At 43.7% G+C, this 26,264-nt stretch overlaps 5 protein-coding genes across 5 annotated transcripts; 4 read left to right on the forward strand and 1 right to left on the reverse strand.

Moving 5' to 3' along the window:
* Nucleotides 1-2,006: 2,006 nt before the first annotated feature.
* ppardb (peroxisome proliferator-activated receptor delta b) lies at nt 2,007-5,578 on the forward strand. The gene is made up of 7 exons (XM_068746430.1): nt 2,007-2,334; nt 2,439-2,590; nt 2,692-2,830; nt 3,088-3,290; nt 4,426-4,632; nt 4,716-4,959; nt 5,331-5,578. The coding sequence occupies exons 1-7, from the start codon at nt 2,007-2,009 to the stop codon at nt 5,576-5,578; spliced, it is 1,521 nt and encodes a 506-aa protein (XP_068602531.1).
* Nucleotides 5,579-7,699: 2,121 nt separating this feature from the next.
* mkrn4 (makorin, ring finger protein, 4) lies at nt 7,700-9,946 on the forward strand. The gene is made up of 8 exons (XM_068753402.1): nt 7,700-7,731; nt 8,319-8,447; nt 8,534-8,778; nt 8,858-8,943; nt 9,025-9,278; nt 9,356-9,463; nt 9,649-9,755; nt 9,828-9,946. The coding sequence occupies exons 1-8, from the start codon at nt 7,700-7,702 to the stop codon at nt 9,944-9,946; spliced, it is 1,080 nt and encodes a 359-aa protein (XP_068609503.1).
* Nucleotides 9,947-12,083: 2,137 nt separating this feature from the next.
* On the forward strand, nt 12,084-15,520 carry fance (FA complementation group E). Its single transcript, XM_068750783.1, has 10 exons — nt 12,084-12,280; nt 12,434-12,989; nt 13,198-13,242; nt 13,319-13,375; nt 13,627-13,770; nt 13,848-13,971; nt 14,395-14,470; nt 14,570-14,636; nt 14,708-14,833; nt 14,928-15,520. The coding sequence occupies exons 1-10, from the start codon at nt 12,084-12,086 to the stop codon at nt 15,030-15,032; spliced, it is 1,497 nt and encodes a 498-aa protein (XP_068606884.1). The 3' UTR covers nt 15,033-15,520.
* A 257-nt stretch (nt 15,521-15,777) lies between these two features.
* Nucleotides 15,778-17,844, forward strand: rpl10a (ribosomal protein L10a). Its single transcript, XM_068744986.1, has 6 exons — nt 15,778-15,825; nt 16,237-16,308; nt 16,388-16,468; nt 17,119-17,267; nt 17,367-17,539; nt 17,625-17,844. The coding sequence occupies exons 1-6, from the start codon at nt 15,821-15,823 to the stop codon at nt 17,793-17,795; spliced, it is 651 nt and encodes a 216-aa protein (XP_068601087.1). The 5' UTR covers nt 15,778-15,820; the 3' UTR covers nt 17,796-17,844.
* Nucleotides 17,845-22,061: 4,217 nt separating this feature from the next.
* On the reverse strand, nt 22,062-25,871 carry inavaa (innate immunity activator a). Its single transcript, XM_068751963.1, has 9 exons — nt 25,808-25,871; nt 25,301-25,434; nt 25,069-25,191; nt 24,740-24,974; nt 24,602-24,655; nt 24,279-24,465; nt 23,634-23,783; nt 22,882-23,551; nt 22,062-22,578 (listed from the first exon to the last, which is right to left on the reverse strand). Exons 1-9 carry the CDS (start codon nt 25,869-25,871, stop codon nt 22,486-22,488), a joined length of 1,710 nt encoding a protein of 569 aa, XP_068608064.1. The 3' UTR covers nt 22,062-22,485.
* Nucleotides 25,872-26,264: the final 393 nt, after the last annotated feature.

The raw sequence follows: 26,264 nt of genomic DNA on the forward strand, positions 1-26,264 counted from the left end.
TTTATTTTTTCCACGTTTTCTAGGGCTCAGAAATCTTGTCAGCACATTTCTTCCATAAAGACCCGAACCCGTCCTAAGTTTGTGTTAGCAGTCTGACGTTAGCGCCTGCCCGCTAGCTCTGTTGACTTGAAACAACTTGTCAACAATCGATCGATCGATACTGGATGTGACTCGTCCTGTCTGTGTTTGCTGCTTGTTTATTTTAGCCGCTTGGAAATTTCTCGAAGCTTGAAAAATCTTCTCAACCAGCAGCGCCATTGGGAAGAGGTAAGCTAACTTGCCAGTCCAGCTAGCGTTATTTAAAAGGCTCGTATTGGAATGTGGGTCAGCCACGCTAACAGCTAGCAGCAGCAGCAGCAGCAGCGATGCCCCTCAGTCAACATTCAGCTGTGGGAGCTAACTAGCTTACGCTAACAGCTAGCAGCAGCCGCAGCAGCGATGCCCCTCAGTCAACATTCAGCTGTAGGAGCTAACTAGCTTACGCTAATAGCTAGTAGTAGCAGCAGCGATGCCCCTCAGTCAACATTCAGCTGTAGGAGCTAACTAGCTTACGCTAATAGCTAGTAGTAGCAGCAGCGAAGCCTCTCGGTCAGCATTCAGCTGTATGAGCTAACTAGCTTACGCTAACAGCTAGTAGCAGCAGTGAAGCCTCTCGGTCAACATTCAGCTGTAGGAGCTAACTAGCTTACGCTAACAGCTAGTAGCAGCAGCAGCGATGCCCCTCAGTCAACATTCCAGCTGTAGGAGCTAACTAGCTTACGCTAACAGCTAGCAGTAGCAGCAGCGATGCCCCTCAGTCAACATTCGGCTGTAGGAGCTAACTAGCTTACGCTAACAGCTAGTAGTAGCAGTAGCAGCGATGCCCCTGTCAACATTCAGCTGTAGGCGCTAGCTAAGTTAGCTAGCCGTGCACTCGTCGATGACCGACCGACCGACTGACTTACATTAAAACTCAACTGAACGGATATTTTTTCAGTGTGAGTATAAGGGTTTCCTTTTTGCAAAACTTAATCTCAATATCGCCAAATGTTATATACATTTACAGTCTCGTAATTGACTGAAACAATTCATAAAAATGTTTCCAGATATTTCCTAGAACCAGTGTGACAGGTTGGCTTATCAAGGGACAAGTTCTAACAGTTACGAGTTACTTTGATGGGCCCTTTTTTTATTTCAAACCTTGCGAAAAGCGAGATTAGATCATGTAATGTCAGTATTCACTCTGAAATCATCAATAATACATTTAGTGGACACTGCTAGCCACATACATACATGGATGGATTAATCCACTAGGGGGCCCTCGGGGCAAATATGCAACCCCCCCCCCACTCCCAAAGACCTCTCCCCTCTCGCCCCAACCACTGCTTAGTTACATAGTGCATGCATTCTGTCCCTTTTTAAAGCAACCACTCGGTCCGCTCTGTGCACCCTACCATGTAACTGAGGTAAACGGCATTCAGAGATACCCCATTGTCCGTCTAAAAGCTGCACAGGTCTAACTCCTTAAGATGTGCATGTCATTTTTGAACCCATGCTACTAAGTGCCTTCATTGATGGTTATTCACGAGCCACACACACACATTGTTGATTGGTTATAATGCGTCGCTATGGACAACGTGGAATGTGTGCAGGAATGCGTTTGATCCATCACATTTGGTGCAAAAAACAGCTTCATATTTCTTTTCATAAAACCTTTTGCATGCAACAACCCTGTGAATGTTCATTTAGAAACTTTATTGTTGATGTTTGTTTGTTGTTGCCCAGTGAAGTGACCCCCCCCCCCCCATGGCAGGGGATCCTGAGGATTCCATGCTTGTTTTAGTACTTTATAAATTTTCCACACAAAATGCATTGACTATTGTTGATCTGATGTCATGCTTGCTGTGACTGTAATCCACACGTTAAATGCACATTTCTCATTTAAAACAAAGTGTTTCATTCTTAAATAGTTGAGCTATGATGGCAACGTGACAGGAGGACAAGCTTCAACATCTTCAACAGAAACCATGGAATGGTTTCGGGAGACTGCGAGAGATCAGCACGATAAGGTCAACGGCTTCTGCGAGCCCAAGTCCCCTCGGGACTCGGCCGATGTCACGTGGACGCCGGCAGCAGGGGAGTCTGGAGGCTCAGACAGCTGCGGGGGAACAAGTGCGTCGGAGCTGACAGACTTACAGGAAGTGAAGGCAAAGGAAAGTGATGACGATGAGGCGGAGAAGGAGGTAGATCCTCTGTCTAAAGTCCAGAAAGGGGAGCGGATGAAAAACGAGAAACAGAGTCTGGATCACGAGGAGATCAGCAAACAAGGCGGCGGCGCAGCATCAAGCTACACAGGTGACTTTAAAAGCCTCTTAAAATTAAATGAAACCTGACGTGTTGAGGTGAGAACGCTTGAGCCTTCATGCCGATTTGTTTTCGGGGTGTTTTCTTTTACGCAGACCTGTCACATACCTCCTCTCCTTCGCTGTCGGAACAGCTGCGTCTTGGCAGAGAAGACAGCGCAGCGTCTGGCATCAGTGTGGAGTGTAAAGTCTGTGGGGACAAGGCCTCTGGTTTCCACTATGGCGTGCACGCCTGCGAGGGTTGCAAGGTAAAACGGTCTGGGGGGGGGGGGTCACAAGTTCCGTTCCAGCTGAGCTGATCTCTGCTGCCTAATATCAGTTGCTGAGATGGTGTTTGTTTCTGAATCAGGGCTTTTTTCGACGAACTGTGCGGATGAAGCTAGAATACGATCGCTGTGAGCGTTCCTGCAAGATTCAGAAGAAGAATCGTAATAAGTGCCAATATTGTCGCTTCCAGAAGTGCCTGTCTTTGGGAATGTCCCATGATGGTGAGAGGGACAGCATTTCACTGGGTTAACCCTATAGATGAGTAATTATGTCATTGTTTAAAATGATCACGCTAATTATATTTACAAATCCCAGATTGGATCCAAATACAATTTACTGAGTTACTGAGGCTTTTCAGATCCATTGAAGTGGGCGTTTTACTCGTATCCTATTTCAAGAGCAAAACCAGGCATCAGGACACTAAAAATGATTTAATCTGGAATATCCTCTTGCATGTATGTATCTTTATTCTTCATAGCAATCCGATACGGACGTATGCCTGAGGCGGAGAGGAAGAAGCTGGTGGCAGGTCTGCTTGCAGAGGAACTGAATGTGAGCAAACCAGGTGGTTCAGACCTGAAAACCTTGGCTAAGCAGGTCAACACAGCCTACTTAAAGAACCTGTGCATGACAAAGAAAAGGGCCCGCAGCATCCTGACAGGGAAAACCAGCAGCACCTCGGTATGTTCGTTTCAGAGCGACTCATCTGACCCCGACGGGGCTTGTGATATTCATCTGTCGTTGGTTCAGGAGTGTGTTGTTGGAAATGAAAGTATATTGTTGACTATTGTTGGTCTAGAGATTCTTTGTAACAAAGATGAAGCTTTATAAGCTGGACCAGTGATGTGAACTTGATTATACGATACTTCTTGTCGCCCCGAACTGCAGGGTCGCCACTCTGTGTTTTTAATATGAAAGGCGCATTTAAAATAACTCGTGTATAAAAATATCATTTTCAAACCGTGTGTCACTTCCTGCATACTTTTGTGTATTTTTTTTTTAGGTTGGCATTGATAAAGCGTTCAGTGAAGTGCCAAACGTTTTGACAACCAGGTTGATGGCCCTTGGAAGTTTTTTTTCTTCTAAATATACGAGGCTCGTGAATTGTAGCTACACTGCCGTCAACCATTTCTGGTGGTATCGTTCTATTGTCATGTAACTTACTTTGAGTCGTTCATCTGCTCTCATAGTTAGACACATGTCCAGATTTGGGAATACATATTACAAGCACAAAAAAATGGAACTTTCTGAACTCTTCTTTAAGACTCATTAACTTCCATATTTGCCCCCAGAATTTATGCACTCTGTGGTTTCATGCATTTATGCATCAAAATGCAGACAGATTTTACCAGACTATATTTCGTGTTCATTAAGGAAGCTACAATTGAGAAAAATAAAATGTCATTAATAGTAAATAAACGATGCACTTCTTTCACTTTGCGTCTGAGCGTGAATTATGCTGCAGCCAACAACTAAATATCACAGCATATTGCAATGTAAAAATTCACAACAGTTAAATAAATGAGCATCAGAATGTTTGGAAGATGAGTTTCTAGTGAAAGATTTGTCCAAAATGTGTTTTGCTGGATATGCAGCAAAAGCGCCGTATTAGTCTCTGACCCAGCTAGTTCTGACTTACCAGTAAACTTTCATTTGCAAACATGCAAGCAAATGAGAAAGGCTGTAAATGTAATCCATTCCTGTGTTTTCACCTTGTTCTTGAATTTATTGTTCAAAAATATCAGCCAGACAACATTAAGTTGGATGAGTTTGAGTTTCCAGATTATTCATGGCAGATTGATTCTTGTCCACGTAGCCTTTTGTGATCTACGATGTGGACACACTCTGGAAGGCAGAAAGTGGTTTGGTGTGGAGCCAGTTGGCACCCGGTGCGCCCCTGACCAAGGAGATCGGGGTTCATGTTTTCTACCGCTGCCAGTGCACAACAGTAGAGACCGTGCGAGAGCTCACTGAGTTTGCCAAGTGCATTCCAGGGTTTGTGGACCTCTTCCTTAATGACCAGGTGAGTTAACGTTCACTCTAACCATATGGTTCTATGAGACGGTTGTGTTTAGGGGCTGAAACGTACCCGTGTCCTTCCCACAGGTGACTTTGCTTAAGTATGGCGTGCACGAAGCCATTTTTGCCATGCTGCCTTCTCTCATGAACAAAGATGGACTTCTGGTCGCCGATGGCAAAGGTTTTGTGACCAGGGAGTTCCTGCGCAGTTTAAGAAAGCCCTTCAGTGAAATAATGGAGCCAAAGTTTGAGTTTGCTGTCAAGTTTAATGCTCTGCAGCTGGATGACAGCGACCTGGCCCTGTTTGTTGCTGCCATTATTCTCTGTGGAGGTGAGATTGAAAGCTCTTCAATTATGTTTACAAAAGTTATTAATGGTAGTGGCGTTAATATTGTTGCGTCTGTTTGCAGAACGTTCGGAGGCGCTCATATAAACCACAAATAACTGTTTCCGCTGTACGTTGCACAATTTTAAATCCTCACCAATTGGTTAATCAGTTATATTGTGGTAATTACATTGTTAGAATTTATTTGATTTGTACTTCAAGTTACTGAAGTCGACTCCTGTGCTGAAAAGATATCAGATATTTAGAATTAAGTACTGACTTAGTGGACAATCAGTAGGGATGGTGGGACGTGTTTGTTTTACAGTACCTTTTGACTCCTCGTGATTTGTCCGGTGGGACTTTCCTTGTTTTGACAGATCGTCCCGGACTTATAAACGTAAAGCAGGTGGAGCAGAGTCAGGACAGCATCCTCCAGGCCCTAGACCTCCACCTCCAAGCAAACCACTCTGACTCAGTCTACCTCTTCCCCAAGCTGCTGCAGAAGATGGCCGACCTTCGTCAGGTGGTTACCGAGAACGTCCACCTTGTCCAAAAGATCAAAAAGACCGAGTCGGAGACCTCGCTCCACCCACTACTTCAGGAGATCTACAAAGACATGTATTAGTATTCGCCAGCACAGTCCGCTTTCAGCAATACTGTTACTGACTGAATTTTAACGCATTCAGTACAAGCACTGTCCCACGTACGGGCATGGAAGAGTCAAACGCAATCAGCAAAGTCTTCTAAATGTCAGCATTACCCTCAGCACAGATACGTGTGGGTGTGTGTGTGTGTGTGAGTGTGAGTGTGTCAGTTGAGCATCTGGAATCGTTTGCCGTAAGTCCTACTTTCCCACAACTATCGCTTAACAGAGAGAGCGATATGTTTTCTCTGAGGCTGCTCCCCATCACATTCAGATAGCTAAACTGACCCCAGAGCAGTGTGTTGAGACAGCTTCTCCTCACGTGTGAGGGGAAACGTTTCATGTTCTTACAACGATGGCACCGTTTAAATAGAAGAGAGCCTTCAGGTTGTCTGCAAAAGATTCTTAATATGCCAATGTCTTTGATGGAGTGGTTGTTGTCAGACTTTTAAAGCTGAAGATGCACAAATTGATTTAGTTTTTTTTTTTGTTTACATTATATCATCATCATCAATGAATGCTACTTTGCCATTTGGTGTATTGAACACAAACTGGGCTGGCTCCAGCAGTATCTGGTTCTGTCAGTGCAATACCATTTGCCATCTGTCAATAAATATGGAGGTCGAAAAATATATAGGTTTTGTCTTAAAGCCATCTTGTCAAGTTTTAAATAATAGAATATGCTGCACAGATTGTATTTCTGAGGTTCACTCTTTAAACACACGGCCCATTGAAGTACAAGGGACCGCACGTTTTATTTCTTTTTATTTTGACTTACAAATAGTAATGAACTTTCTTAGTCATTATGTTACTAATTAAATGTAATTGCTGAACATATTTGAAAGGGCAAAACATGAATTATCATCTTGTTTTATGTACTAAGTATGTCTTCACTTTTCTGTTACATGCCTGTGCATTTAATTTTAGTTGTGCAAAAAACACTGTAAAGCATACCAAGTAACATTTCACCAATGAGGATGTTGGATCTTATGCCAAAGTGGAATTTATCTTAAATCAGCGTATGGATTTTATGTCATTATTGAGAAAATGATTAATTGTAAATTGACCTCCAGCATCAAGTTTTTTGTTTCTGTCCTGATTTTCTGTCCTTTCTGAAAACCATCAGAATAATGTTAGTGGAGTGTTGGAGCCTGTACTATATTCAAGATTCACATGTTTAAAGTTGCCCTTATTTTTCTTCTGATTTCTTATTTTGAGTTGCTGCACACAGAGGTCTCATCTTGTGCTCTAGTTCTGTCTTTATCCCGATCTACCTCCGGTGTATGATCTAAAAAAAAGTAATAATTCCACTGTCTAATCTGATATTTTACCTTTATTTTCCACTGTTGGTACGTGATGAAACGTTTTGGCAGATGTGCACTATGTCAAGATAGTAAAAGGGTATGGCTGGGTAAAACATAGTACCCCACAAAGTGGGGGTAAGCTACCTCTGTACTTGTAAGTAATGTATTGGCATGTTTTTTTCCCCACAAAAAACATGTTAACACTTGAAGTAATTCTGTTTTTATAGCCCCATGTAATATGTCTGCAGCCCTTATTTAGTAACATCTCGCTTCTAATGGTTTCCCCCCTACAACATACAAATAACTGGGAATATATGCACTTCATAAATATTCCTGTCTGTCTGTGATTTGTTTGTTTTTTGTCAGGCAAGCTTGAATCTATATCTCCCCCCACGTCAGACCTGATAAGTGGCGTAATGATAGATAATGTGCTGTTTAGCCGAAATAATTTTCAACCGATTGTGCATTCCTGCTTTCACCAAACTTTACACATAAAACCAAGCATGATGAGTAGGTATGACTTTTAATGGTTTTTATTTTACTAAAATAAATTATTGATTAAATTATTACCTCCCGTCACTCATTTTAGGAATATTCGAACTTATTTATTTCACGAGACTTGATTCGATTCTAATGTTAAAATATCTTTCTTTACACGTCAGGGTGGTGACGCGTGCGCGTAACGCATCGACGGCGACGTCACATTTCTATTGGTTCCCTGGGAGATTAATTGGGTGAAACAACCCGGCCGCCAACTATTTAGATCGATTAATCGTGCTCGACCCGAGACACGTGTGAAATGGGCTCGGTCCGGGGTCGAGGGATTTGTAGGTAAGCTGTGTTTGGTTGTGCATAAAGCAAACGGGGACTAAAGTTTTAAACGCGTAACTTAGTTGTGCTAATTCTAATACTGCTATGCTTTATTTCAATCCGAATGCAATTACGGGAATGCGGATGGAATGTTTGGGTGCGCCAGCCGGAGGTTGAGGGGCAGAACATGATTTTATTTTGTTGTTTTTTTTTAACAGGAATACTTGCATCACGTCTCGGATAAGGGATTCTAAAATCAGTTAAAAATACACATTTTACTGCCATAATTTTCGTTTGTCTGTTTTAGTTTTTGCCTTATGCATATTTACATATTTATGGTTATTTAATATCGGAACTATTGGTGGAAGTGATAGAACACAAACTCTGATTCACTTACTTCTCATGGTTTGTGTATAAAGATACCAAGAACAATTTAGAACCTCTTAATGATGCTCCAGATCAGATCGCCATGTGGACGGTGTAAATCCAATTAGGATTGGAATGAGCTGCTTGGAGGAGGTCTGCGCTCAGAGCTTTTCTAGTTATCAATCAAACTGCTGCTTGTAACGGACGTGGTTCAAAGTTCCTGCCCTCCCTCTTCATTGCAGGAGTTTCATAAATGGCTCTTGCAGCTTAGGTTCGAGTTGTAGTTTTCGACACGAAAGGCAAGTTCTACCAGCGTCCCAGATATGTCGGTACTTTCAGAAGGGTCGATGCTGGTATGGTGAACGTTGCAGGTAATTACACCCCACCACCAAATTGTATATGACTAAGTGATGTTTGCACAAATTTCCTTGGCTCATTCTCAACAATTCCCATTTAGGTATCTCCATGTCCTTCAGCCTGATGTTGTTGCAGCTGCTGCGGGTAGACGGAGCTCGGTACCTACTGTCTCCTCCGCTGTGACTTGCGCTCCTCCTGACAGAAGAGGGTCAGAGCCTGCTGTTCTGCACACTGATGTGATTTCCACACAGGAAGGCACCAGACCACAATTTCTCGCTAGTGTCTCACATCCTCCACACGCCGCTGGCTGTCTGGCAGCAGACATTGCTGAGGAACAGCCTGAAGGTATTGAATGTTTTCTTAAGTGAAATAGACTTTTGTATGCATTTTTATTTCTGTCTCCCCCCCCCCCCCCCCCCCCCAGGTGCTGACGCTGCGCTTCCTGTTCCTCCTGACTCTGAGCAGAGCTTACAAGTTGCTCAGGAGGATGGTGATGAAAGAAAAGATAAGGTTTGCTTCATTTTGATCTTCAGTGTATTTTGATGAATTACAAGGAATTGTAGTTTTTAAAACTACAAAACTTGTGTCCAGGAGACTTCCTCCAGTGGGACCGCAGAAGGTGATGGTGCCGCTGCAGCGGCCTCAAGTGCCCAGCAGATGGAGGAAGGTGTTGCCTTCCTCCAGAGTAAAAATGTGACCTGTGGAATCTGCATGGACAAAGTATACGAAAAGAGATCGCCAAGAAATCGTGTTTTTGGAATCCTGCCGAACTGTAGTCACTCCTTCTGTTTACAATGCATCATGACCTGGAGGAAAACAAAAGACCTCGGGCCGGATGTGGTAAAGTACGTATCTCTAATATTGAATTGCAACTGACGGCACACCATCGAGGATCTGACTTCACATCACTCTCGTTCATCAGGGCCTGTCCACTGTGTAGAGTGAGGTCTGCTTTTTATGTGCCAAACAAGTACTGGGTTGAAGGACAAGTCAAGGAAAATGTAATCTCTACCTTTAAGATGAAGTTCAGGTATGAATTATTTTAAATGTCCACGCCTGTCTGGGCTTTCAGTTTTGAAGTTGACTAATTTTGTCCATGGCGGATATCATGATTTTGTGTGGTATTATGCGATGTTGGAGGGGGGGGGAGGGGTGCTTGATCTCAAATGAATGCATAACCATAATTTAAGACTCCATTCTCTTTCACTCTTCCAGGAAGAAAATCTGCATTTACTATGCACAATTTGGATGCTGCCCCTTCAAGGCAGAATGTCTTTATCGGCATGACAAACGTTCACTTCCCGGGACATTTCTGGCAAGGTGTCCTTCATGCAAGATATTCGGTTAGATTTTTACAATGCCTTACATTCGGTTTCTTGTTTGACAGGACAGAGCAGAAGATGAGTACGATGGTGAAACTCTGCTTAATTTTATCATAGCCATGACCTTTCTTGCTGGTGACGAAGATGACGAGGACTTGACTTTTTACCTTTCAGAAGACGGTGGTTTTTGAGCTTTTTCATTCGTTTGGTCAGTGCCTAAATCTGTGAGATTGCGGGGGGGGGGGGGCGTCTCAATTCTAGTAGTGTCCCTAAAAGAACACGTGACTTTGTTTTTGACCCCTCCATCTTCGGATCATTATTAAAACATCTTGAGTAGTTGTGAACCAGAGTAGGAATATTTGTCATTCACTGTGGAGTCTCAAGTGCATTCAGACTGCAGCATGTAAAGAAAATGACTGGTTCTCCTTCAAGAGGTGCAAACATGTGACACTGCCTATAGCTAAACATATGCTGGGTGCTATAGGACGCATGGCTTGTTGTCCCTGCTCTAGATGGTAACCATCCTGCTAAAGTGTTGCAGATTGTTTCCCCTTAACGTCTTGAGTGATTTAGAAATATTCAATTTTGACTTATTTTCCAGCAATTTGGCTATTTTAAAGTGTGGTGAGGCTGTTAGTTTTAATTGTCTATAAATAAAAAGCATGCTGTACTTGATCATTTGCTAATAGCCACTAATGATTATACCTGTCTTTTGATCGTGTCAGCCTTTGCCCCCTTTTGGTATGAAGATAACAATTGTTAGATTTTATTTTTTTTCAACGAGTTGTATTTGGACACAGAAAATAAAACATTGCTTCGCACTTCACTAAGATGGTGCCTCCTGTTTTGAAATTAATTTGTAGGTGTTGTTCGGAAAGCTACAAGTTGAATTTAACACTAACTTGGTTGCATTCACAAAGAATAAGAATCCAGTTTGACATCATGTTTGTCCATTTAACTAGCATTAACATACTGGATGTTTGATCGATCAAATAAACATGCATCCACACAAAGAAAAACATGAGTTCAAGGGCCAAAAAGGTGCGACTGGGGCAGAACGGTGGCGTTGTGGGTAGTGTTGCATCACAGCAAGAAGTCTGTGGTTCAATTCCACCCGGAGCCTTTTTATATGCAGTTTGCAAGGTTTCCCAATGTCTTGATTCTCCAAAAACATGCAACTTGGGTGAATTGGCCATTCTAAATTGATATAGCTTTATTATCATGTTCGCATAGTTATAAAGTATCTTGAGTCTTGAATGGCTGAGCTGACTGTGTGTTTGTCTTTCTGTATGTCCCTGTTATAAATTACTAAGATATTTACTGGGATAGGCTCCAACATAAACCCGTGACCCAGTTTGAGATTAATGAAGGTGAGGTGATTTCTGATCAACTCTTCTTCCAGAAGATGAATGATATAGGGCTGCTCTGTACCTGAAAATGAAGTTAACAGATGCATGGATGGACCCTACACTGAGTGCTTAAAAATATACAATGGCTCCTCAGACAAGAGCAAAGCTGTACCATTGTCCACCCTGAGTGGAATGCAATACTTTACAAAAGAATGAATGCCCAACTCTGATAAATGTCTTTAAGATTGGAATTGGGTAAAATAAATTAACCTGCAAAATCATAGGTTTAGATTCAAGTGGTGCTTTGACAAGAATCAAACTGCCATCAACAGTAAGAAAGGGACATGATTATAGAAATGAAAGTATACTCAGAATTGGGGTAATATTTAGTGACTTTATATGGATACCAGTAAACAGTGCTGTAAGGAAATGAACTGGCATTCACATATAAGGTAGAAACGCTAAGAATTATGCCTAACATGAATGAGAAATTGTAGAAACAAAGGAAGAGTGAAATTACTACAATAAAAATATAAAACAAAATTATTGAGGGAAACAAGCAGATCAAAATAAATAAGATAAAAAAAAACAAAAAAACAGGACAACGTCTTAAGAATGAGATTTGGGCATTTTGATCAAATGCCCATTTCACTAAAAGGGAAATGAGAAGATGTAACTACGGTAATTGCTATCAAAACCAGTAGAAAAAATTACTGAAAAGTATAAAGCTGAAAAAGGTGATAGGAGAGTCTCCATGTCGATTCACACTCCAATCCGAAAGGTGGCGATAATGAGCGCCAAGAAAAAGAAGAAGAGAAGAAGAAAATAGTACTGCAACTATTTCCGTGTAAGTTCAGTACTGAACTTTATACATCGATTCCAACAAAACGGACTTATTTCCGTACATGTTTGTTTGCTGTGTTTTCTTTTAAATAATAATAATAATAAAAAAAAAAGAAAGAAGCGGGAGTGATGAACGATGTCGCTGAGTCGATTCGATGGGCAGTCGAAGCTGCTGGTCCGTTCTCTCTTGTCCGGAGTCACCGGCGTCCAGCGAGCTCTGCTCGTCTTCGGCAGACAGCAGCGAACCGACCCCGGGGAGTCACTGTCGGCCTTCGTGGACACGTTGTGTCAGGACGAAGTGACTCCAGGGGAGAGAGGCCAGCCGCTAACAGTGTGAGTAAAGGCGAAACGTAGACTGTGTAGTCAATAGCAACAAGATCAATCAGTAAATATCAGGGAGCCAGACAGATCAAAGAGCATCTGATAGGGAAAGCAGCTTATCTTTATGTATCTTACATCTATTTTATTTTATTGACCTTTTTTCAGTAAGCCCCTGGTGTGCCTGTTTCCAGCGTTGTTCAAACGCAACTTGCTCTCCTTCATCCATCGGCTCGACCCGATTCTTCCTCGGACCTCTGTTCTACGTCTGGTCAAATGCCTCGGACAGGACGTTCAGCCGAGCCCCTGGGTCTCTGCGCTGGTGAGACAGCTGGATAGAAACCTGCACGGTGTCCACAGCGAGGAACCTTTGTTCACTCCATCATGCAGCCAGAGGCTTGAGGGGCTGTCACAAAATGCTGTTGGTGTAGCTGAGACTGGAGGATGGGCCAGCTGCTTCAGCGGTCCGGCGGGACCATCCGAGTGTCGGCCTGAATCTGGTTTATCGGATCGAGGAACACAAAGAAAGAGGAAGGGCAGCGGCAGCATCCTGGACTCGGATGAGGAGGGGGCGGGGCGGCAGAGTAAACGGAGGAAGGTGGACGACTGCGACGGAGCGCGTGTCGATGCTGAAGAACCGAGTGGAAAAGCAGACGCCGATTCTCCGGCTCAGACTCCTCCTGCACCAGAGAGTCGGAGTGATACGCTGCCTGAACACCTGCAGGTAGAGACGCTCTTCGTCTGTACCACATTTACCTTCCCGTTCACATTTTCATAAATTTAGTTTCTTTTCACTGTAGGTTAGACTTTAAAAAAAAAAAAATTTCCCTCAGTGATCAATTAAAGTGTGCCAGTCGTGTTGTTCTATTTATTTTTATTGCACCGGTTACAGACAGAATAACAGAATTCTGACATTTTTCTTTTTTCTTTAGTTCTCAGTCCTCCAAATGAAAGAACTACTAGAGAGTCAGACCGAGGTAAGAGAAAACGTTTTCTTTCTTTGAGAGCAGACTAACGTTGGCGTTGGGTCTTACTATAATTTTCTGTCTGCAGTGGGACCAGAGCTCCAAGGACGTGTTCAAAGTGTTGAATGAGTGTGACCCCAGTCAAGTATGTCCTCAAAACATGTCAAACTGACTTTAAAAAAAGTTATCCAAACTTTAAGCATTAAGTATAAGTGGCATTTTACATAAAGACATTTCTAATATTTTATCATCCCAGATTACAGCATCTGCAAAAATGCCAAACCAAGAAAAACCTTTTTGTGTTTTCCTTTTTGGTAATTGCAAGTATTAAAAGCTGTAAAGGAAACGTAGCAGTAGAACAACCTGGACTGACCCCACTTTGCTCCTCCTGTTCAGGTGGAAGCGATATGCAGAATCCTGAGACTATCTGATTTACCAGAGCAGACGCTGCTTAAACTGTGCACCAGTATCTTGGCTCCTTCTCCTGACCTCAGCTACAGCACAGCGGCAACACTGATCAAGAGCCTCCTGCTGAAGAAGGTCCGCGCCTGAATATGTGAGGGAAGCAAAGACTTATTTCATACTGACAGAATTGATGTGTTGTGCTAAACCTGCAGGTCCTGTCTCTGTCAGAACCGGCCTCCAGATGCCTCGTCACTGCGGTGACATCGCTTTGTAGCCGCTGTCCCAGACCAACGTGCCAGGCGCTGATCGGACCGGTTCTAGAAGAGGATGACATCGGTAAACAACGGAGGGTACCGGTAATCGTTTATGAAGACGTTAACTGTCAGGATCCCTGAGCAAATTGTAACGTTTGTCACAAAGAAAATAAACTCACTTACCGGTACATTCCAGAGTAACAAAGTCACTGTTGTCTCTGCTTCTTATCTACGGGATGAAACATCTGGCTTTCTTCCTTGATGTTTCACCTTGTAGATGAGCTAAATGAGATGCTACATAAAGTCCATAGAATTTAATTGCAGATGTTTTTTTGGGTTTTTTTTAGAGGTTTTTAACAGTATTGGCTTCACAGTTTTAACAATTGGAACTAGATTGCTGTTCACATGTTGCATTTGCGCCCACCTCAAACATCTTGAAGTGCAGCCGTTTTCTTCACCTCTCACATGAACAGATCGCCAGAAATGAACTTACTTTTGTTTCCAGGAAATCCACAGGCTGAGCTGCTGAATAGACTGATAGAAGGCTGCCTGGACTCCCATTACAGACTGCTGATGTTACAGTAGGATATTGAAATCTGCATCAAAGTAGCACAGAATAATGATAATAATAGACTCGTGTGATTATTATTTGTTTGTGTCTTTACCTTCTGTCCCTTAAGAATGACATTCAAATCAGTGTGGGGTGAGGCAGTGCTTTCCATCATCCACAGCTTGTTGGATTCCAAGGTAATCCAACAAGCTAATTATTTGTGGAAACAAGTGCTATGAGGTCATAATACTCTTTATCATCCCCCCAGCCTGACTTGAGTCAAGAGATGTTCACACAGTTCACTGAACAGCTCATCTTCCAAGGTCCTAAGTTCACTACATCTGTGAAGTTTGCAAAACTTATGCTAACGGTCCTCACTAAGTACAGCAGTTATGTAAGTTTGTGCATTTGTAATCCACACAATTGCTTTAGTGTGGATTTGGTGCTGTTTTTAATATGTCTGCCCATGCATTCGTTTGTTTTTCAAGGTGACTGCTGCACACAAACATTGCCTGCACAGTTGCCTGATGTTAAACGAGACCTTCCTGAAGAAATCTCTGCAAGCTGCTTTGAAAAGAATCACACATTCATGAAGAGTCCTACGACTTCATTTATGTTGATAAACTGTTGAAACAACTTCTTGTCTGCTTTTTTGGCAACAGTTTGACTTTCAAATGAAGCACTTCATTCCATTAGTTAGACACAGAATGACATTTCATTTTGCTGAGTCGGGTGCAGAGGAGCAAAGTGGTGCTTTTTTTTTGTTGACTTGCACTTTTGGTTTTCTGATGTCATGTTGGTTTATGCATGTAAAGGCTTTAAGTTACAACTAAGATTGAATTGTCGCTGAAACTTGATACACTTTGTTTTAAATTTGAAATATAAATTATTTAGCCATATCCCGAAATGTAGTTTTTCATAATTATCAAAATACTGATACATCTTTCCAAAAACAGTGATGTCGAACTTATGGCACAATTTTTGGTGAGCTGGCATAATGGGGAAAATGCCTTTTTTAGTTTGAAGGCCAGTTACTGCTGTCGAGTTTAATGTCTTTTTTTCTGCATGTGAAAAGATGTACAATTTATATGTCTAACATTGAAAGTAAACATGTTTATGCTTCTTGATTTTTACGTACTGTTGTCTTACTGTGCATTTAAAACAACGTGGTTTCATAGCAAGCAAGTACAAAGTTCATTTTCCAACACAACGTTCATAAATCATGAATTTACTCCTGAAAAACAAAATGCTGCGAACCTGGACCTAATTGCAAAAGCGGCGTCGCTTTTGATTACGTCACTGAAAGGTCGCTTATATTTGATGTCACTTCCGCCTGTATTTCCTTTTTCAGCGTCGCAGGCGAGGAGGACTAGCCGCTAAGATGAGGTGAACGCATTTTCTGACTTTCATATCAATAAATAAATCTACCGACGATCCACACTGCGCATTATCGCGTGTTTAGGCGTGTAGCGCGTTAGCCGATGTTCGCGCCTGCGCTATTTAGGCCGGCCTTTTGACGTTATTCGTAGTGGAAACGAATCCCGGTGTGTGGCGGTGCGTTAGATACAGTATGCCAATCCACCGTCATCTACTGATCTAAAACAAATTTGACATGACAGTTCGTCATCGGGTATGAAGTGAAGTTCATCTGAATGTCTTTTAAACTTTATTTCCCAAAAATGTGCATTTTTAAAAAATATTTTTATGTCGCGTTGGAACCCTTCCCCGGTTTGGTTTCTCCAGAGTATTAAACTAGTGGCTTTTACTTGAACGCGTTTCGTGCTCATTTTCTCGCAGTAAGGTGTCCAGGGATACGTTGTATGAAGCTGTGAAGGAGGTCCTCGGAGGCTCTCTGTCCAAGCCGAGGAAGTAAGTTCACGCTGTTCAGATATTTGATTCTTAGGCCTGAAAATGGAACGGCCGTCCTAACCTTTTCGTCTGTCTGTAGATTTGTGGAGTCGGTGGAACTGCAGATCAGCTTGAAAAACTATGATCCCCAAAAGGACAAGCGTTTCTCCGGGACTGTCAGGTTCGAGCTTTTAACTGTTTCACCCGACCTTTTCCCTGTTTGGTTCCAGCCCTGTCTGTAGTGGTGAAACAGCCAGATTCGTGGCACGTAGAAATCAATCAAATAAAAAAACCATTAAAGGCGCCGACAGGCCAGGACCAGGCATGGAGAAGTACTCTGGGTAGTCTGACTGAGCTGACCCGGTCTCGGCTGGTGGAAGTAAAGCAGACGGACCCCTACCCTGGGTCTTAAAATAAGAGGGAAGGCTATGGGGGCTTGTTCTGGTTGGTTCATGTCCTCAAGCCGATCGTTTTACGTTGATACCAAAGAGGTCAGCCGGACTCCAACCGCGGTGGTGGGAAGGGTAAGACCGCAAACCGTTTCGTTTCATCCCAAGGTTGTTTTGATTCACATTTCAGCTCCGGTATGTGTGAACAATATTAGGATGCGTTACAACATTAAAGACAAAGCTGCATCGCCTGAGGTTCATTTCCTTTGCATTTCTAAAAACAATGTTGCGATTGGTTTTACAACATCAGTGAACAGAGTAATTGGTGGTTACTGCAGCTTACTGGAGATGAAAGAAAGGCATATTCCCAATGTTTAGGTGTGACTTGTAACGTTTGAATTCCATCTTTATGAATTGTTTCTCCGACTGTGTTTGTACGCAGACTGAAGACCCTCCCCAGGCCCAAGTTTTCCGTGTGCGTCCTGGGAGACCAGCAGCACTGTGACGAGGCCAAAGCCGTGGAACTGCCCCACATGGACATCGAGGCTCTCAAGAAGCTCAATAAGAACAAAAAGATGGTCAAGAAACTCGGTACAAATTTGACTGGGGCATAAATACGCGTTTGTGTGATGGTTGAACACAAATGGATTTTTTTCGGTTTTAATTATTTTTTTCCCCGTTTCCCTGTAGCCAAGAGATACGACGCCTTCCTGGCCTCGGAGTCTCTGATCAAGCAGATCCCCCGTATCCTTGGCCCTGGACTGAACAAGGCCGGAAAATTCCCCTCCCTGCTCACCCACAATGAGAACATGACGACCAAGGTGGACGAGGTCAAATCAACCATCAAATTCCAGATGAAGAAGGTCAGTTTGAGATTCTGACTCGTTTCTAGGGGCCTTGCCTGTAAATATCGAGGCGGCATTGATGACTGCATTGATTGCTTTGTAGGTGCTCTGCCTGGCTGTGGCTGTTGGACACGTGAAGATGACCGAGGATGAGCTCGTGTATAACATTCACCTGGCTGTCAACTTCCTGGTGTCTCTGCTGAAGAAGAACTGGCAGAATGTCCGCGCTCTGTATGTCAAGAGCACCATGGGCAAACCCCAGCGCCTCTACTAAGAGACGCTTTTCTATGAATAAACAAACCTGGAGATGCTCCAAAGTTGAACCGTTTTGCTGTTTTTCTTTCAGAGATTTAAAATCTAGTTCATGTCCACATAATGAAGTAAAGCTGGCGCAGAATTCCATGAAACCCAAACAATGCGTCGTTGTGGTTCTAAAGTTGTTTCTCATACTGGGTTGTGTGTTTTACAGCTTTAAAGCTACATCTTCGAATTGTTCATCAATGACTATTTGAGGCTTTCATTTTATGGGGGAATGGCATTTTTCTTTTTAGTTTTCATTGTCTGCATTTCAATGGCAAAATTGATTCCTTAAAGCTGACTTTTGTCTGAAGTATTTCCTCATTGACAATTTTTTAATTGGTTCCAGAGATCACCAGGAATTTATTTTTTAGTTTCCAGTAACACAATTTTGACATTCATAATTAATTGGCAGCTGAACTGAAACAACTTCGTGCAAATTCTCAGCTGATGAACCTTTATTAACATTGTTGGCAACAAACGGTGTAAATTAAAACGCATAACAATCAAAAAGCGTTGACAAAGTGCAAGTAAAAATGTAATGGTAGTAAAGCTAGCTGCTGTGGTTGCTTTAACCCAAACTAATGCATGCACACTTGACTAAGGACATGGCAGCAGGACCAGCCGTCACTACCCATGAGCCTCTTGGGGCAGCAGTCACTTGCTCTGGCTTGACTGGATCTCTTAATAGGATTATCTATTCTCAGTGCTGTCTAATGGATGATGAAGGGGGAATGAAACAAACTTATGAGAACAGTGCAAACCTTTATTATGAGGAAGATTTGAGTCATGTTCTTGGGTCTACCTGAGAGGGAAACATTTGGATTATTCTCGTGAAGACCAGATGAACCCTGGGGCGAGTCAAGTACCGGTAATCTAGCAGCTCTCCTTTCTGTTCCTCCGGACGACACTTTCTAGTTCATGACTGAATCAATCGGTGACGGACGCGATGTTTGTGGACTCATTTCAGCTGGATGCAGAGGCAAATATTCTCTGTTCTTACACCATGCTGGGAAGTGAGGACAGTGAAGAAGGTAACTGCACCATATAATGTTAATTAACTGCACAGCAACCAGTATCCTTTGATCTTAAAGGTCCCATGTTATGAAAACGCTCACTTTTCCCGTGTTTCTACACTATTATGGTGAGTCTGGATCCTCAACCCAAAAACAGCTAAATAAACCATCCAGTCAGTCCTTCGTAGTTTGGGTAGGTCTGTAATCACCTCCTGAAACGTGCCTGAAATAAATCCCTCTCGGCTTGACGTCAAGCCGGGGGATCGTGCACATGCGTGGGTGAGACGCTCCGTCCTCCACTGAGAGCAGCCGGGTGAGGTGGCTCAGGCATCTTATTTAGGCGTCCGGCGGGCGCCTCCCTGGATGGATGGAGGACTCAAAGCATTTTTATTCCGTCCTGAGTTTATTCGCGGATCATTATGCCGTGGCGATGAACGTACTTTTGCTTCCGGGTTTAGAGCGGTTTGAGACAGGAATGACGGACGCTGTCCTGCAGCATCTGTTTGCTATTTTGACCAAAGACTGGCACAAAGTGTTTGGGAACTGCGTTAGGTTGTGGAATAAGGGCAGAATTATATGTGACCTTTAAACTGGGCTAAAACTTCACAACAGAGAGCAGCCAAGAGGAGCAGCCAATCACCAGCTGGAATGAACTGTCCATCATAGAGCGCCTGCGCTTCAACAGGTAACGCACTATAACATATATATTATGATCTATTTAAAGAATGTGATTGATGTGTCATTAAACAAATGTTTTGTTTTCTTTTTTCTGACAGTGTAAAGGTGTCAGAGAAAGATTTGGAGGTACGGTCACTCACTCAAAGATTACAGGAAGATGAACCAAATTCAATGTTTGTACAGGCATGTGAGCCAAATGTAAAAAAAAAAAACTTTAATAATGTTTGGTTGGCAGATTGCCTTCTCTCAGATCGCCCTGGCCTTCCGCTGTGATCGCTACACACTGAAGCAAAGGCTGCAGGCAGAGGAGCATGCGCGCAACCTGGCTGAGGAGAACGTCCAGCTGGAGCTGAGCAGAAGCAGGGAGACCCTGGAGGTACCGTAAAATGACAGATGATCTAAAATGATGTGGAACAGCAACAAAGTGTGTGTGTGTGTGTTTTCAGACACTGAAGGGCCTATGTCTGGACAGTCGTCGAAGTAAGGTCCTCCAGAGGCTGGAGCTGTCTCTGGATATCCTGGGTGGGACTGTGGAGCGGATCTCGAACACAGCTGAAGTGCTGGGGGCTGTGCAGCAGGTACAGAGACGAGGCCAACCCAGGTTTAGAGACCGAATATGATCGAGACGATAATAATTACTTTTTAAAGAAATCATTAAAATGAGGAATTTTTCTTACATTTCCGCATGATATAGTGTAAATATTGATCTTTTTTTTTTTATTCATCTTTATTCAGTCGGCAATGACCTCTCCAACAATTCTTCTCCTTTTGACACCATTTTATTGTTGGCTAATCTCAACATACAGTTATGTTTTAATATCCTATTCATATTGTATCTATCCATCCTGTCAAGAAATAGACATTACTGTTCAGTGGATCAGACTGTAGTTAAAGCTGAATTATTGATACACATACTACAGCATCGTCCATTGGAGAAAGGTTCGAGAATATGAATATGTTTCCTGTTAATGATAGGAGGCTGGAGTCAGTCGGGCCGTCACGCTCATGGTGGCTCACGTGGAGAGTCTGAGCAGAAGGCGTGACAGAAACAAGGTGGAGCTGCAGGAGGCCAAGAGGGCGACCCAGCAGCAGGACTCCTGCAGAAGCATCATCAAGCCCAGGAAGTCTCCAGGTCTCTCACACAGTCTGCCCCATGATGTTTGTCCAATGATGTTTGCTTGGGCTGACTGTTGCATGTCCTGTTGTAGAGCAAGAGGAAAGTGGCAGCAGAAAACCGGTAACTGTGTATTTAACTTGCTGTATCGTGTGAGTTCAGCTTCCTTGTCACCACTTCAGTCTTCTCTCCCTTTCTTCTCTTATTAGAATGGAAGCCGTCGAAGAGTCCGGATGTCACTAATTTCCAGTAAAATGGTAAAAAAAAAAAAAGGTTTCTTTATTAATTTTTGTGTCTTTCTTTCACAAATATGGTCACCCAGAGACATAGTCTGAAATAGTCTCTCTTTTGCCTGGACAGGTGAAGTTTATGAGGGAGGACACTTCTGATGAAGGATCCTCCAGCAGGAAGTCCATCTGCTCCTGCCAGCCTCCCTCCCTCAGTTCGGAATGCTGCTGCTCCGCCCTGACAAGAGATGAATCGGGGGATGAGAGGTGGATATCTTTGAAGACGCATAATCAGCGTACTGTAGCATCTGATTTCCCTTGTTCTGTTTTTTGTTTTTAGGTCATTATATCCAGATGAAACCCTGTCAGAAGCTTTGGCCCCTCAGCGGGACTCTTTGACCCTGAACCCAGGGTGCCTTCCATCCAAACAGCTGACCAGCAGAGATACTCGAAGCAAAACGTAGGGCAGTTCAGAGCTCTGTTCATGGGCAAACAACAAAACAGATCAATTAGCAACATGAAGCAAATGTTTCATCGTTTCCCCCAAGAGATCAAAGCATCACTGAATTGCTTATCCTGCTGCTTTTCATTGTTGTAACTGTTTTACAGTTTTTGTTTCATTGAGTTTGTAAAATGGCTCCAAGTTTATGGATCCCTTGTCGTCGTCTATTTGGTGCTTGTGATGTTATGTTCCTTTGTTTCAGTTCCTCCTCGGAGACTCTGAGGCAGAGACGCGAGAGCAAATCTGCGTCAGCAAAGAAAAAAGCAGAAAGCGTTAAGAGGAAGAACGTTTATCAAAAACCTTCTCTGGGAACGTAAGTTGATTTAAATCCTTTGAGGGCGACTTTTCCTCTGGACCAACGCCGCCTGCTCTCCTCAGGTGTACATCGCCGTGGAAACGTCCTCTGGCTCACTGGTTGCATCGCCGTCTTCTCCTCTGCATGTACCCGTTTGTGTTTTTCTGTATCATAATAATGGCTTACTTCATGCTGGATGCTTCTTGAACAATCCAAGTAAATACTGTCATTCTGCAAACCTCTTTGTGCATGAAGACAACAGCCGAAGTTTGGGTTTTTAATTTTTATTATAAATATACAAAAATAAAAGAGAGCCCAAGACTGATACAATCACTCGGTTAGTAACAAAGCACTAAATTGCAGTCATCAAACCACTGTTAAAGGCATCAGTGATTAATTATTAAAGTTCAATAGCAATCAGACAGATGATCTCAAGAGATCAATCTTCAATAAAAGATAAATAGAGAATAACATTGAAAATTATATTAGGAATGAACAGGAATCACTTAGTCAGCGATTCTCATGTGCAAAATCTGTACCACAAAAAAAACCTACAATCCACAGCTTTAAAGTTTAATGTCAATCCTTTGATACCGTTTGAATTCATAAGAAACTAAATCCAAGTCACCACATACATTTTAAATCATCTATTAGCATAACCATTTTAAGTTATATTAAAACATTTTTTAAAATGGTCATACAACCTCATGTCAAGTCTTAAATAAAGACAATGTGAACGTGCTCATCTAACCACCTCACAAGAGAGTCCAAAGCCAAAAATAAATAGAGATAAATAGAACGGAGGAGCAGCTCCCGGAGAGCGGCGGCGTCTCGGTTACACCTGGCTCACGATTTCAGCCTCCTCGGCCATGAACCACTGGAGCGGGGTCCCGTCTGCAGCTCTCTGGAGAACCACGTTACCGGAGCCCTGTGGAAACAGCCGTGAAGTCAGCGGATGCATTCGGTTCAAAAATACGCAGCATATATCCAAGAGCTTCAACCATTATTTAAACTCAATCACTGGAATATTAACTGGTGCCTCCTTTCAGAATCTTTCCAAGCACAAATTCCAGAAAATGTGAAACTGCATTCGTGCGTCTTGGCAGAAATGAAAACCGAAGAATTTCTGGTTTAAGTTGGTTCATCAGAGAGCATCACTTTGACCACTAGCAGACCTGATGCATTGATATGCCAGTAATCCCCCTCCCCTCCCCCGTCAGTCAGCACCAACCTGTTTAAATGAAGGCAGGTGAGGCGAGGCGGGGCTCTTTATACACCGAGCGCTCTGCTGATCCGAGCTGGCCGGCCTCAACGTCTGCAGCCGATTCTTCTGATGCCAGGACTTCAGCTCCTCCGACACCGTCTCCCTGGGCAACAGTCTGATGGAGTGGTTCGGGTATTCCTTCAGCGAGGGCGTTCGTGCCAGCCTGCTGTAAGGCGGCGGGGGCTTGAGGATCCTCCTCTGGGACAATGCTCCATCCTGCCTCTGTTTTAGCCGAGGGCTGGGCGCAGCTGGAGAGGACACAAAGCACTTCCCCATGTCCAGGTGTCGAGGGGAGCGGGGTCCATCCGCTGCCGTGGCCTTGCTGCAGCAACGGATGGCTCGAGACGGAGGAGCGGTCTGGCTGGAGAGATTGGACTGGAAGTGGAATCCGTAAGGTGGAGGGCAGAGCTTTGGGATTTCAGTGGGTACTATCCTGCCCGGCGAGCCAATGTAGGAAGAGGACGAGTGCTCCGAGCTGCTGTCTTCAGAGCTGGACTGGTAACGGCGCACTGGAGTATCCTCTGGAGAACGCGGCATGAAGTCGGGTCCGCAGCACCGCTGGGTCAGCCTGGCTCGATCTCGATTATTCCCAGAGATGAGGCATTCCTTTTCTGCAGAGGACTTACCCTTGGGAGCTCTGAGGATGCAAATCATGCACAATTACATCAAATGGCTCTTTTGTACATAATCGTACTAATATATTTCTCTTCGCCGTCTACCTGAAGGACTGAGAGTACTGCCGCCGCACATGCAGCTCCGGGGTGGAGGGGGCGCTGGTGGAGTGGTTGTGTCGGAGGGCTGAGTTCTTGATAAAATGAGAGAGCGGAATCTTGCAGCTCTCTGCAGGTACCCGCTTTCCAGCTGGACTGCTGTACACAACGAAAAAACAGAAGTTCATCTTCGATGGTATCTTTAGTCCCCGATCACAGAGAGGACTCATGTCTACAGGCGCAAGTGCTTCAGGAATACACCGGAATAACAGGACAGCGGATCACTGGAAAAGTGACACAACACACACACACACACGACACCCTAGAAAGTTGAAACGGGTAGAACTTTAATCAGCTTCTCAGAATCCAGGAACATGGAATTCCATGTAGCACAGATAAGAACTGGTTTTGCTGTCGGTCTCTCTCTGATTGGCTTCTTACTGTACAGTAAAACACACGTTTAGAAAGTAAAAACAAAAAAAAACTAATTATAAGCACCTTTCAGTATTTTACCTGTAAATGTCAGACATGCAGTATCTCATACAAGTAATTCCGATATAACTAAAACTGACAGGAGGTCATTTGGTTTTTTTTGTTTCTCCTTAATGATATTAGTTTGTAGAATGTGTGTGAATTCAGATTCAGATTTTCTACCTGGACCTGCTGCTGCCAGTAGACTGAGGTTTAGCGACCTTCTGGTAAGGCAAATCCAGACTGGACTCCTTCCAAGGAGAGTTCTGGATTGGGGGCCGCAGGTACTGCCCTCTGAGCTGGCTGGAGGACTGCTGGTGGGAATCTGATGGGGGGGTGCTTAAATCTGGAGGAGTGGGCGAGTCCACATCTATAAAAAACAGCAACATGTTTGAGTGATTAAATGGTGGAAGTACAATCACTAGAGTATAGTACTCATGTACACACTTGAGGTACCTGTGACATAAATGACACAGATTACATTTATAGATGTGATCTGCACTCACCGTCATCCAGGGCCACCACGTCAGACAGGGAACTGTCATCAGACAGGCTCAGATCTGCACACAGACAGGAAACATTTAGGAGTGTTTAATGGGGAGCAGTGCACGACGTGGTCCGAAGAGGGCAGCAGCGTCGCTCACCGTTGCTACGCTCGTTTGAGATGGCGATGCGCGGTGAGTTGCACTCGCTCTTTATCCTGTGTTGGAACACGGCCTCCTGCAGCTCCTTCACTTTCCTCTCCTCCCTCTCGCACTGCTGCAGTCGACTCTTCTTCTGTGGTTTGCTGAGGCGCTCCTCCAGGGAGAGTTTGCGGGCAGCTTCGTAGATCTTGCGGTGAAGAGCCAAGTCAGTTTCGAGAGTTTGTAACTCGGAATCCTGCGATAGAAACATATTAAGGGTTATGGTCTGGCTCATGATTTGTAGTCGCTGTGCTTATTGCATGTCTTTTATGCCGCTAAGTGGCTCACACCTGTTTGTCTAGGCGGATTAGACCTTCGTCCAGCTTGAAGGAAGCTCCGATCCTCCTCCTGACCCGAGGGGGGTTTTCATTGGGCGTCAGAGGATAGTCTGAGGGCAGTTTACCCGTCAGCTCCTGTGAATTCAAACAAGTTTTGATTTACTCATTTATGGAAAGAGCTAAATATCTGAATATTCTCTGCTGTGGCTTAGAAACATATCTTTCGGTAGAATGAGCCACTCACTGCCTCCCTGATGCAGAGCTTCCTGAGTTCCAGCAGGCAGAGCTCCAAACGCTCCTCTAGAGACTGGTGCTTCAGCTTCAGGGCTCTGGTGTTGGTGGTCAGGTCCTTCACTGGGGGCGTGGGGCTGTCTGGACCTGCAGTGAAAACAGATCCCGTCTCGATGTGCACGGAAACAAATATACTGTATACAGTACCAGCCGCTATTTCTACCCCCGTCTGTCATGTTTCCCTCATACTAATGTTATTAACTTGGTATTCTGTATGGCCGCCTTTATGCCGGACATCTGTCTGTCTCGTTTTAGTCATTTGAGGTTTTCTTTTTATGTCCATACACTTATGCATCATGATTATCATGATTAGACAATTAATTTGTTCAAGATTTTAACATAAATGGCATAAAAATGGAAAATGTGAGATGAAAAGTTTCCTTCTGCTCGTCCCTTTGGGGTCGGTGTTATTATGGCGGTTTCTCTGGTGGCGTTTTTGTGTATTTAGTGACGCTCCTACCAGATTGCAGGATGATCCCGCTGTCAGTGTCGCTGACTTCCTCTTTACTCTCGACGGCCGTCATCTTAACTCGATCTTCTTAACTTCTTTTTAGATTGCTGTTGAAATAAGCAGACATTGCAAAGATGAGTAAAAAAAAAATAGATCCGAGTATAAGAATGGAAATTCTCTCGCTTTCTAAACACATGGCTTCATTCATGCTCGGTCCTGCTGCTTTACTTAACAAAAGCCAATGGCAATTGTCCTTTCACACACTTAGCCGTACCGCTATCCATCTCCTCCTCCTCCCGTGCTCTCTCACAAAAGAGAAAAGAGAGAGACCCCCGTGGTTGACTCGGCACATGTGCCGAGGTTAATCCGAATCGTGGCGCCATAGCGATGGGGGCATGGTGCTGCCGGCTAGGGGGAGCGTGTCACCGTGAGGCGTGTCAGAGGGCGTTTAAAGAGCCCGACCCCC

This window comes from Brachionichthys hirsutus, chromosome 2 (assembly GCF_040956055.1).
Source record: "Brachionichthys hirsutus isolate HB-005 chromosome 2, CSIRO-AGI_Bhir_v1, whole genome shotgun sequence".
In the NCBI taxonomy this organism is placed as follows: Eukaryota; Metazoa; Chordata; class Actinopteri; order Lophiiformes; family Brachionichthyidae; genus Brachionichthys; species Brachionichthys hirsutus.